Here is a 13,765-nt window from a genome sequence, read left to right as displayed (position 1 = left end):
GCGCGTGTGTGTGGGTGAATAACTGGCCCAACAGAAGAACAAAAATTGTTAATAAAAGAATGCGAAAAACCTGCGTTGTAAGAGAGTAGAATTTTTAAAGTTTCTAGAAAATAAAACAGGAAATGTAATGACATTACGCCTGTATTTTATGTAAAAAATACAGAACTACTTTTTTACATTTGAAACCTTAACTAAAACTAGTTTTTCTTAACAAAACGCAGATTAAATACATTCACTCTTCGATGCCTGAAATCTAATGTAATTAAAGCAGAATGACAGTTTTAAATTTTTATTTCCTCTTTTTAGTTTCAACAGCTGAAAATCTCATCTGAGTCTCCTGCTTCTCCTAAAATAATATAACTATAGGAGAAAAAAAAATTTATCTCTTAGTATCCTTTGGTAAAGGAAACCAAACCAAATAACGATTACTCAAGGGTCTGTAAGATGTGCTAATCACATCTGTCAACTTTATGAGAAGTCAAAGTGATGAGTATGTTTTTTGTATGTTATCGTGACGTATCTATTAATTGAGAATTAACCCCACCACATTTTCTGGAGCTCTGCAGATGAAATCCATTTTCTAGCCCAGTAATGCAATGACATTTCTAGCGTCGATTTGGCAACGGAAATTGAACAGCTTAATAGAGAGCATTAAACATACAAAGTTCGTTATAGCTTTTCTTAATTTCCTGTTTGTAAGTGGTCGACAGTCACTTTCATTTGTTTACGTGAGTGACTCGAAACACTTCTCTATTTTAACAAAGAAAAGTTAAAACTTTGTTCAAGGATTAGATCCTGTAAACTGAAACGCAACACTTACTAAGAACAGAAAATCTAATCTCTTGTTTCTAGTCCTAACAAACTAGAAACGAAGTTAAATTATATAGGCAATAGGCTAAACACTGGTTTTCACTTACTTTATCTACATACAAATTTAGGTAGATAGTGGATTTTATGGAACTAATATTTTAAATAAGAAAACATCTTAAATAAATATTTTAAGATACACAAAACTTCTCTTATTTTTTACGGATAAAACTATTATTAAATGTCCTCCGTCTTGGTTGTCATGTTTCACTATTTATGATCTTAAATACTACAATGGTGTTTCTCTTATCCTTGGTGTTTCTCTGCCTCACGTGTTTCATAGTTAATTGCCAAAACAAAATAAGAAAATATATGTTTTTTTAACAGCAAACTTCAACAGAAGCATAAGATAATAAACTGGTTATCGATGAATTAATACTGTGGTGATAACCGTTCTCATATTATCCGTCTTTTGATTTATCCATTTGGAGCTATAATTCCCTGTCTTTTCCTCTCAGTGCCTTGTTTTAGCTGTTCTATTTATACATATATGTGGTCTGCCTCTATATTTGCTACCTATCTGGTTGATCCGTAACCCAGCACACTGTTGAAGAAAGAAAACTGACACGTGAGAAATTTTTGAACAATTTAATTTTTAAACCAAAGAAACTTTTAGAAATTGTATCATATTTATTTCATTAAAGGTATATCTTTGCCAGTTTTAAATTACCTTTATTTTGAACTAACATCTGAATATCTCACTTGTGACATGTCAAATCTTTTCGTTTTTCATAATCAAGTTTTAAGATCTATCTTGTCTCCATATTTCACTTGATTTGCTCTCTCTGAATGTAAGCGATCTTTTACTTATCATCTTCGGACTTGTAAGAATTACTCAACGTTCTTCAATTACGAATGACAAAGTTTCTAATATTTCTCAAAGTGACATCGGTTTGGAAGCAACTGTGTTGGAACAACCACATTCTAAGACTTTCCTATCTGCATTATCACGAACACGGTTTCCATCTGTCAAAACGTTATTATAGATCTGCATTCAAATTATTTTCCCTACTGCTGAGACGGCAATAAAGCTACGGACTTACTGCACGAAGATCCGGTGTTCGATTCCTCTATATCGACGCAGCAGATAGTCCAACGTAGCTTTGCTCTAAAACAGCCAAAATCTAAAAATGTGTAAAAACAATATATTAAATATAAATAATCTAAATAGGGAGCAACAGGAACATAAATGATCAAATCAGCTAACTGCTCCAGTGGCATTTGTCGAAGGATTTCAAAACGAATGGAGCAATCTGTAACGACTATACATTTGGACATTTTTTATGTACGCCTAGCTTGTATAATTTTGTAACCATTGTACACATGTGAAAAAGAAACCTAATTTAATTATTGGTAAAGATAACTCTTCAGCCACTTTCTCCTTTCGATGGATTTGATTCTTTCTAAAGTTCGCAGCATAAACAAATTATTTAAAAATAAGTAAAATGCTTTGTTATTTTCTTAATGCGTTTCAACTTAACTGATAAGAATACGAGCTTCCCAATGAGCTTTATATAGATTGAAAGAGATGTGAATGCTTTCGTAGTTGTTTCACATATAACGTTTAACATTAATGAGTTTTGAAGAGATAATGCTTATATAAGTATCATTTGTCGTTCTTTTGTCTACCTCGGCAGAATACAAACATACAGATAAGAGTGCTTAGGCGATTTCATATATAATGCTTGGTTTATTAATGATATGTAAATAGTGTCGTTTAAAAGCAGTAGCCTTCCGTGTAGCTCAGGTAAACGCTGTTCTATGCTAAATAATGTGTGTCCTATAGCAGTCTTACAATAGAATAAAACATATTACCTTTTTGGTATTGAACAATAGAATAATGCTTGGAAAGAACAAACAAAGATTGTACAACCTTAATCTGTTGACGTACATTCACGAAACCAACAATTAGTTACCAGAACAATCTGATAATTAGAAATAAGTCTGGGTAATAATTTGGCCAACTGTGGATAATTTATTAATTTCATTTTATATTAACGAGCAGACGAATGTCGAACGTTTCGAAAGCGACATAATTTTCAAAATTATTTGTTTTATTTTTGACGTTTCGGCGGTTCAATTTACTGGTGTGAGGAAAAAAAGAAATATTTTACTTCGAACCAGCTTCACGATTAGAAATGTTTTACTTCGAACCAGCTTCACGATTAGAAATGTTTTACTTCGAACCAGCTTCACGATTAGAAATATTTTACTTCGATCCAGCTTCACGATTAGAAATATTTTACTTTGAACCAGCTTCACGATTAGAAATATTTTACTTCGAACCAGCTTCACGATTAGAAATATTTTACTTCGAACCAGCTTCACGATTAGAAATATTTTACTTCGAACCAGCTTCACGATTAGTATTGTTTTACTTCGAACCAGCTTCACGATTAGAAATATTTTACTTCGAACCAGCTTCACGATTAGAAATATTTTACTTCGAACCAGCTTCACGATTAGAAATATTATACTTCGAACCAGCTTCACGATTAGAAATGTTTTACTTCGAACCAGCTTTACGATTAGAAATGTTTTACTTCGAACCAGCTTCACGATTAGAAATGTTTTACTTCGAACCAGCTTCACGATTAGAAATGTTTTACTTCGAACCAGCTTCACGATTAGAAATGTTTTACTTCGAACCAGCTTCACGATTAGAAATGTTTTACTTCGAACCAGCTTCACGATTAGAAATGTTTTACTTCGAACCAGCTTCACGATTAGAAATATTATACTTCGAACCAGCTTCACGATTAGAAATGTTTTACTTCGAACCAGCTTCACGATTAGAAATGTTTTACTTCGAACCAGCTTCACGATTAGAAATATTTTACTTCGAACCAGCTTCACGATTAGAAATGTTTTACTTCGAACCAGCTTCACGATTAGAAATGTTTTACTTCGAACCAGCTTCACGATTAGAAATGTTTTACTTCGATCCAGCTTCACGATTAGAAATATTTTACTTCGATCCAGCTTCACGATTTTTGCTGAAACCACTCTGACATTATTGGTTATATTTTCAAAAAATTATCTTTTTTTTTACCGAGTTCATCTCTGTATTTTTTTTTTCTAATGCATTGTTAGTTCCTTCACTTCTTGTCATTTCTGGAGGGAAGTGGTAATAACCTTCTAAACAACTCTCTTTGTGTCTCTTTGCGAGTTTCATTTTCCTTCTTCCTCGAGAGAAGATTTGAAAAAATTCGGTTGGTGTTTCCATGGAAGAAGTGCATGCTGCCTTTTACGAGCTTATCAGTAACTCCAAGAGAAGTGCCTTACTTTTCCAAGTCATTGATTGTCTGATTTTTGGAAGAAGTCCTCAGAGCAAAAGGAAAAAAAAGTTCATTCGTGTGAAGACTTATTACCGAACCTTAATAGTCTCGAAATGATAGCGCACTTCGTGATTTATTTCAAATATTCTAATAAACTCTGAGAAAAAGAAACTGTTCCAGCAATTCTACTAAAAGTATTCGCATCTAAATTATTTTTAAGATAGATAAAGACACAAGTACATTGGATAGATCGTCAATCAATGAACGGACGGACAAACAGATCAGTCGATGGATAAATAGACAGATAGTGCTTGCTTCGATGGTTTGGTGTTTAATAAGAAATCCACTTTCTTTTAAACGTTTTGGTTCACTGGTAATAAGAAACCAGAATAGTGTATTATAGTACAATATGATATATTGTTATAGGCTTAAGTTAACTATAGAATGTTTTTAACGAGTTAAATTCTGAGATGCTGCGGGTCAGTTGTTAAAAACTTTTTAAACTGTTAGTAATTTACCACACGAATGGTTTATGCTACTTGTAAGAATGTTATTGAGAGATATTATAATTCTAGAATGAAATAATGCTTAACGTAAGATAAAAAAGGCATTTAAAAGAAGTCTTAAACGTTCATATATTGGATTATTTTATTTTATTTTTATAAAGTCTCTCGCTAGTACAGAGGTAAGTCTATGGATTTACAACGCTAAAATCAGGGGTTTGATTCCCCTCGGTGGGCTCAGCAGATAACCAGATGTGGCTTTGTTATCAACTTTCTGCCTTATAGATTAGGAGTAATTTAAGCCATAAAATGTACCGTGAAATAATTATTGTGACTTTAGTGCATAATTTTGGAAAGCTGTCTGTAAATAAGTTTTAATTTCCACGGTATAAATCTACTGAGAGTTTAGCAAATGAAAAATGTTTTTGCTGCTTGTGATCAACGTTTAGAGCATAGATTAAAAATTAATATTTATAATTTATTAGTACCATTAAAACAAATTTCGAACATTGATTTCTGTTTAGTTGTGCGTGTAGTTTATAAAAAAAAAAATTGGTCTGAGATCTATAAGTGTTTCAAAGGCAGACCAAAGATTCTGAATAATAAATGAAATACTTAATATAGAGGAAAAATTAAAATTATCGTCTCAGATTTAGGTGAACGATTAATAGTAAAATTAATATTCTACGCAGATTATGGAGTTCAAAATGGCGGCTGTTTTCGTATCATTTGATATCACAGTTTGGAATGAAATTCAACAGTTTCACGACGAGTTTTCTCATTCGACGTAAAATGCCTTTATAATAATCACATTTCTCTTTATTTATAACCACAGTCGGCCCGACGATTGATCCATTTAGCTTTAAGAATGACTTGTACAAAGGATCAAGAACGGCGGTTACTTGTGTTGTCGTTGCTGGAGATTCTCCAATATTCATAAAATGGTTCAAAGACGGTCGACAGTTGAACGACGGAGACCACGAAACGTCCATATATGTAGCTGACGACGGCTACGTTTCAACACTTACATTGAACAACCTATCTCGACGAAACAATGGAAACTATACCTGTACAGCCTCCAATTCTGTGGGAACCGACTCATCTAGTGCGCAACTAGAAGTCAAAGGTGAACCTGTGGTGTACAGATTGATTAACGGGAAATAAACATAAACTTTATTGTTTGTTTGTTTTTTATTCATTCCAATCATAAGTTTTGGTTTGCAGAGATTTTAGTTTGGTTTTCAAAGAAAAAAAAAGGACTTGGCATGGCCAGGTGGTTAAGACACTCGACTCGTAATCTGAGGGTTGCGGCTTCGAATTCCCCTCATATAAAACATGCTCACCCTTTCAGCCTTGGGGGCGTTATAATATGACGTTCAATACTATTATTCGTTGGATAAAGAGTAGCCCAAAAGTTGACGGTGGGTGATAATGTTTAGCTCCCTTCCCAATGCTTAATTAGGGACGGCTAGCGCAGATATTCCTCGTGTAGCTTTGCGCAAAATTCAAAAACAAAGAAAGGATAAAATGGGGTCGGATTTACCTTGTACTCTGTGTGTTTATGAACTTATAACACATCTTTCTGCTAGAAATTATCTTTTTGATGTACGGCAGAGATTGTCTTTTCTGTGTCACTTTCTACGTAACACCAGAATTAAGTATTATATATCATTTTTGCCTTCCTGTATTTCAGTAGTAAGTCTGACGACTCAACATCGCTGTAAACCCTATTCATATACTTGTGGTCAGTACAGCACAAATAGTCTATTGCATAACTTTGTTCTTAACAAACGAACAAATTATTTTTCTATGATCATTCAGTAACAACATTACGCTGTTACTCATGTTTTTAGGTTATTTTCATTCAGTTGTAACGTTACCTAAAATAACTGAAAATCACTTAAAATTTCAATCAATTTTATGTACAAAAACACCGTTATAAGAGGCTTAACTGGATTTCGTTGATTTGCTAACCCAAGCTGTACTAATGAGCCTTAAATAGTCGAACTTGCAGTCCAAAACAGAGGTTAGGCCCAATTAAAGATACAATTTGGTGAGAAAGTAAAAACATAGAAGAACTTTTATCACACATATATATATAATCAAAACTGTTTCTGGTACTTGTGGTGTTATGTTTTAAAATACATTGATTAATAAGAAACATCTTATTTCATACGGCTTGGCTTATTCCTATTTGTTTGTTTGATTTTGAATTTCGCGCAATGCTACACGAGGGCTATCTGCGCTAGCCGTTCCTAATTTAGCAGCGTAAGACTGGAGGGAAGGCAGCTAGTCATCAACACCCACCGCCACCTCTTGGGCTACTCTTTTACCAACGAATAGTGGGATTGACCGTCACTTTGTAACGCCCTCACGTCTGAAAGTGCGAGCATTTTTGGTGCGACGAAGATTCGAACCCGCGACCCATCAGATTAGGAGTCGAGCACCTTAACCACCTGGCTGTGTCAAGCATTATTCCTGTGCAAACATTAAATCCCTTTTGTTACAGTTTCACCAAATTCAATAAAAGTGTTCCCTATCTATATTCAAAAGTGATGACTACACAGATGGTCCATTTCTTTTTCACTTAGTTACATCGTTTAAGAATATTAAAAAAGATATATAATTTATAATAATTAATCTAGTTGTTGTTGTTGTTTTACAGCACCACCCCATTGGACCAAACCGCCCGTTGACTCTGGTGCTATACTGGGCAGATCTGTTATGCTTCACTGCCAGGCGGAGGGATACCCTGCACCCCACATTCGCTGGAAGGTTGCCAAAGGTGAGCATAACATTGTTAATAGGCCCAGCATCACTTGGCAGTTAGAGCGTTTTACTAGCAATTTGAGGGCCGTGGGTTCGAATCCCCGTTCCATTAAGCATCTTCGCTCTTTCAATCGTCGTGGAATTATAATATGACAATTAATTCCCTATTCGTTGGTAGAAGAGTAGCCCAAGAGTTGACAGTGGGTGGTGATGACTAGCTGCCTTCCCTCTAGTCTCACACTGCTAAATTAGGGACGGCTACCACAGATAGCCCTCAAGTAGAGGCTCGGTATGGCCAAGCGTGTTAAGGCTTGCGACTTGTAATCTGAAGGGCGCGGGTTCGCATCCCCGTCGCGCCAAATAAGCTCGCCCTTTCAGCAGTGGGGGCGTTATAAGGTGACGGTCAATCCCACTATTCGTTGGTAAAAGAGTAGCCCAAGAGTTGGCGGTGGGTGGTGATGACTAGCTGCCTTCCCTCTAATCTTGCACTGCTAAATTAGGGACGGCTAGCACAGATAGCCCTCGAGTAGCTTTGTACAAATTTCAAAAACAAACAAACAAACCCTCAAGTTGATTTGCACGAAAAGAAATAACAAATCTTTGATACTGTATATTATTGTTTTAACTTACAACACAGAATACAGTTACCTAAACAAGCAATGTTTAACTAAAAAAGGAAAATCAATGAGTTTAAAAATTACATTTTTTTTTCTAAATTTTCAATCTTTTAATTTATTCCGATAGAAAAAATAACTTAGTTAATTTTAGGAGATTTTGTGCAAAAGCCGGTCTGATTCCAACGCCATCTGCAATGAACAGCTAACACCATAAGGATATTTACAAAAACAATTACCTGAAGTGAACTCAATCAGTTAAAGAATTTATCTTAGTTTGAACGTCGAAACATGCAGAGTGTATTAGGATGTTTTCCAGCCTCATCAGGTTTTTTTTTACTAATTTTAATCCTGTATAGTACACTATTGGTATTTTATCGTGATTTTGAGACTGGGAACTGTCTTGTTTTTAGAATTGCGCATCAAATAATCGTGAGTTTTTTTTTAACATTGAACATTGCACGAGTGTCAAGGATTTAAAAAAAAGAAACGTTTGTTATGCATAATTTTCCAGTATTAAAATGATACCGACATATCTTGATTCGTACTTGTTAATACGGATATGAAGTGAAGTTCTATACATGCAATTCTAATCATAATTAATGTTAGGTTATAATGCATCGTATCTAGATGTCGGTTTATTGTTTCTTAAAAGGCACACCACCTGGAGCTTACAGCACCATAATAAGCAGATCGCGGGTCTATATCCTCGTCAACGGTAGCTTGGCAATCACAAGTGTTCAAATAGGGGATGAAGGTCTGTATTTGTGTGAGGCTAGCAATGGAGTTGGTCAACCAATCAGCTCAGCGGTAGCGTTAGTAATTCACAGTAAGTATCCGCCAACTGCTTGTGAAAAGTAGTTAATTTTATTAGTAGCTCTTAGAATATTTACAACCCCATCATTTAAATGATTCACCACTCTTCACGTTGAATACCCTCCAACATAATGTTAGAATGATTCACCACTCTTTACGTTCAATACCCTCCAACATAATGTTAGAATGATTCACCTCTCTTTACGTTGAATACCTTCCAACATAATGTTAGAATGATTCACCACTCTTCACGTTGAATACCCTCCAACATAATGTTAGAATGATTCACCACTCTTCACATTGAATACCCTCCAACATAATGTTAGAATGATTCACCTCTCTTTACGTTGAATACCTTCCAACATAATGTTAGAATGATTCACCACTCTTTACACTGAATACTCTCCAACATAATGTTAGAATGATACACCACTCTTCACACTGAATACCCTCCAACATAATGTTAGAATGATTCACCCCTCTTCACGTTGAATACCCTCCAACATAATGTTAGAATGATTCACCCCTCTTCACGTTGAATACCCTCCAACATAATGTTAGAATGATACACCACTCTTCACACTGAATACCCTCCAACATAATGTTAAAATGATACACCACTCTTCACACTGAATACTCTCCAACATAATGTTAGAATGATACACCACTCTTCACACTGAATACCCTCCAACATCCTGCTCCTATCAGTTCTTTTACTAACACGTTTAGAAGCACCAGATTTCAGGACTTCAAAATTGAATAAAATGCTTTTTAATGTTAAAGGGCTAGAAGTTGTTCTGTTTTCCAGGTGAAAATGTAGAGAGGATGTTCCATTTTCCAGATATAGCTTTATAGAAGGCGTTCCCTTTCCCAGATGCACCTTTAGAAGGCATTCTTTTTCCAGATACAACTTTATGAAAGGTACTCCCTTTCCCAGATGCACCTTTAGAAGGCATTCTTTTTCCAGATACAACTTTATGAAAGGTACTCTCTTTCCCAGATGCACCTTTAGAAGGCATTCTTTTTCCAGATACAACTTTATGAAAGGTACACCCTTTCCCAGATGCAGCTTGAACTAATAGTATTACAAAAACTGCCATTGATGAAAGAACATACTACCAAGTCAGTTGTACAAGGATCTAAAGTCTTACCCATAACCAAAACAGTGAATTGGATGAACCAAAATTTCACATCGAAACATAAAACAAAAACAATGAAAGTAAAGACATCTGAACTTTATTGTAATTAATGTTATCGAGTTTCTCTTCATCAAATGTGTCATTAGCCGATTTACAGTACGTCTACATCCACCCAGGAAAAAGTGAACTGCGTTCATCCTCAATGTCAAGTTCGAAACTGTAGCACGTGCTCTGTAGTTACAACCATCGCATTACGCTCAAGATATCTGTAAATGGTAGAATATTTGTTCACGATAACTGACACCATTATTTACCGTAGTACACATTGTTGGCATCAAATCACAACAATGTACAAGTGGAAGTGTTACTGATGACCCTCTCTTCCAATAACAATGCTGTTTGTTTTCCTTCCACTTCAACTGTAATTGGTATTATGGGGCGTCATTACGAGTTGCGCCAATATTCAGTCACGTTTGTTCATCTTTATCAGCTTCCAATAATCCTCATCGTTGTCCATTTTCACATCAATAGGATGTTACTGTTGTAACTACGATTGCTTCGAAAGTGCACTTCTAACATTCAAAGGCAACCTGTTACACGACATTTCTAAAGGGAGAATAAATTATGCATGACTTAATAATACAGTTATAAGTACTCCTATGATGAGTGCCCCCTGGTGGTTATTATTTTTGGCACTGGATTCGCCTTTTCCATCGTCTTATTACTTCGTCTTCCAAATTTTGTACATTTGTAATGATTTCGTTTCGAGTTATGGACATTAGAACAAGCCAACTAACTTTATAATAACCCTAATTATACATATATATATAAAACCATGATTTTTGACAAAGTGCACACTTTGAATAGCTTTACAGGAGAACCTTCATGTACAAAATCAATGGTAAAGCTTCATAGTTGGTTTAATATTTCATACAAAATTGTAATTATAACACATAATGTTCTATTTAAAGCTACAAACCAGCACTCAGTGAAATATGGTTATCCATCTAAGCATAATCATTTCAACAATGTATTACTTGACAACCGTTGCCATATGAACGAGCAACATAGCATAAATATTACAGTTGTTTTAAACTTTGTTGTGTGCGTTTATTCAATGCCACCCAAAACAGTTTTCGTTTCCAGTAAAATCAATGCAAACAGTACGAAAGGAATATGTAAATAAGAGGATATGCTTTAGTTTCAATTAATATATTTGATCAATCGTACCTGAAACAGGTCCACCACACTTCGCATCAAGATTCTCATCTCAGACTGTGAGAAAAGGAGATAGAACTGTGATTCGATGTAACAGTATCGGAGAAAGACCTATTTACCTACGATGGCTTGTCAATGGTAATGAATTTAACCCTTCGAACCGACGAAGGTAGGAATTGTTTTGTATTTCAAATATTACGAAATAACTATTAGTGCTTTTAAAAAGTAGGGTTAACATCAATCTTATAACGCATGCGTTCTGATATGATTAAACAAATTCATTAATGTGACCTACTGTACACGTTTGAACCTTATAAAATACCATTATTTTACATAATCTTTCAAGTATTCTTTTTCTGTGTGTGTTATTGAATAAAACTATTGATACGATGTAGCAAAAACGTAACAATGTTACTGTGGTATTACCCAATTCCACAGAAAAAAACACACTCAATTATCCAAATAATTTTTTCAGCTGTGCTCCAACTAAAATATCTAAATACATAGAGCAAAACGAGAATGTATTTTACTTAAATCAACATAGCCAAGTTTGTCTGTTTCCAAATGTCAAATTATGCAAAACCACTTTACCTACCTTTACTTTATCGATGCAGTGTGGTTTTGTATTTTATGTATGCTAGCAACATGATTCAAAATGATGTATAAGTTGTGAACAGCTCTTACAGGAAATGTTTTTAAAGCTACATTAACCCTAATTCAAAATGGCCTATAGGTTGTAAACAATCCTTACACTTTTTGTTTTCAAAGCTGCACAAACCCTAATTCAAAATGGCATATACGTTGTAAACAGCTCATACATGGAATGTTTTTAGGGTTAGTTGTACTAACCCTAATTCAAAATGGCGTATAGGTTGTAAATAACCTTTACAATATTTTTTTTTTTTAAATTGCACCAACCCCAACCCTAATTCAAAATTCAACTTTAGTCAAATTGTTAATAAAACTTAGCAAAAACAAATGATATAAAAATTATTTTTTAAACCTCACCATCAAACTCTTACCAGCGTTAACTAATGCAATTATTGCTATAACTGCAGAAGACACTTAGCGGCATATATAAACAAAGAAAGAAGACATTCCGTGTCCACAGTAAAGCACTGAATATTATGTTGCTGCTAAGTAACTGGCAGTAAAGGCTGACAAACTATTTTTAGGGTCAGAATAAGATCTCAAAATTAGACCTCCGTTATCTGGGCGTATCTTAGGCGTATCCACGCGACTTATCTACGTCTAGACCACCGTAGTCAATAAATGTTAATCTCCATCATAGTCGAGATAACAAAAGAATGAGACTTCGTCCATTAGAAACAATCATTTTGTCCGAAAAAATACCAGTTATCTAGGTTATACTTTAATTCAGGGCGCATAATTTAAAGTTAAAGGCAAGATGAAAAAAAAAAAAACACACACACGATTGTTTGTGGGTTAGGGTTACTTATTTTTACCCAAATGTAATTAACAATATCATACCGCTTATATTAAGGACCTCGGATATAAAAGCTTGGAACTGAAATATAAATACTTATTGTATTTTGTTATGAATAAAATACAAAATACAAAATAAAATATATTTTTTTAAATTATCATACTGATAACACGTAGAAGAAAAACGAAAGTTTTAACTGTTTATTTTTTTTATTACTTTGTTTTCCCAAAACTTCAAAAATGGCCAGTTTGAGGCATGGTCAAGCGTGTTAAGGCGTTCGACTCGTAATCCGAGGGTACCCGGTTCGAATCCCGGTCGCACCAAACATGCGCGCCCTTTTAGCCGTGGGGGCGTTATAATGTGACGGTCAACCCCACTATTCGTTGGTAAAAGAGTAGCCCAAGAGTTGGCGGTGGGTAGTAATTAGTGCCTTCCCTCTATTCTTACACTGCTAAATTAGGGACGACTAGCTCAGACAGCCCTCGAGTAGCTTTGCGCGAAATAAAAAACAACAACAAAAAAAACAAAACTGTATTCCACCTATGAACGAATTAGTATGAATAAGTCTGAAGAGTGTTTTCATGCTTGAAATAAGTAGGCCCGGCATGACCAGGTGGTTAAGGCACTCAACTCGTAATCTCCGTCACACCAAACGTGCTCGCCCTTTGAGAGTTGGGGACATTATAATGTAACGGCCAATCCCACTATTCGCTGGTAAAAGAGTAGTCCAGTGTTTGGCGGTAGGCAGTAATGACGTGCTGCCTTCCCTCTAGTCTTACACTGCTAAATTAGGGACGGCTAGTGAAGATAGCCCTTGTGTAGCTTTGCGCGAAATACAAGAAACAAACAAACTTGAAATACCTAACAGACGTATGTGATGCACATTATTAATACAGAACGACTTGGGAACTCGATGTTATTTCTTATATACATTCGAATATTAAAATTTCATTTTCCCAAAATGGATTAACTTAGTGCAACTACAATTTTTGAGAGTTAGAAAATGTATCAGCATCACATTGTAGAAACCCCTTAGTGGTACAGCGGTCTGTCTGCGGACTTGTATATAGTAGAAACTGAGATTCGAACCCGCGAATTACGAGTCCAGCGTTTT

The 13,765-nt window shown here is 35.1% G+C and overlaps 1 protein-coding gene across 1 annotated transcript in view; it reads left to right on the top strand.

Annotated features, from left to right (window-relative positions):
* Positions 1-4,670: 4,670 nt before the first annotated feature.
* Positions 4,671-13,765, top strand: part of LOC143245773 (cell adhesion molecule Dscam2-like) — an 82,178-nt gene continuing 73,083 nt past the window's right edge. The window contains exons 1-5 of the mRNA XM_076492027.1: positions 4,671-4,686; positions 5,484-5,774; positions 7,314-7,433; positions 8,687-8,860; positions 11,226-11,373. Coding sequence (XP_076348142.1) covers positions 4,671-4,686; positions 5,484-5,774; positions 7,314-7,433; positions 8,687-8,860; positions 11,226-11,373 — 749 coding nt within the window. The remainder of the gene's footprint in view (positions 4,687-5,483; positions 5,775-7,313; positions 7,434-8,686; positions 8,861-11,225; positions 11,374-13,765) is intronic.

Source organism: Tachypleus tridentatus, chromosome 3, assembly GCF_004210375.1.
Source record: "Tachypleus tridentatus isolate NWPU-2018 chromosome 3, ASM421037v1, whole genome shotgun sequence".
Lineage (NCBI taxonomy): Eukaryota > Metazoa > Arthropoda > Merostomata > Xiphosura > Limulidae > Tachypleus > Tachypleus tridentatus.
This window is presented reverse-complemented; position numbering and strand designations above follow the sequence as displayed.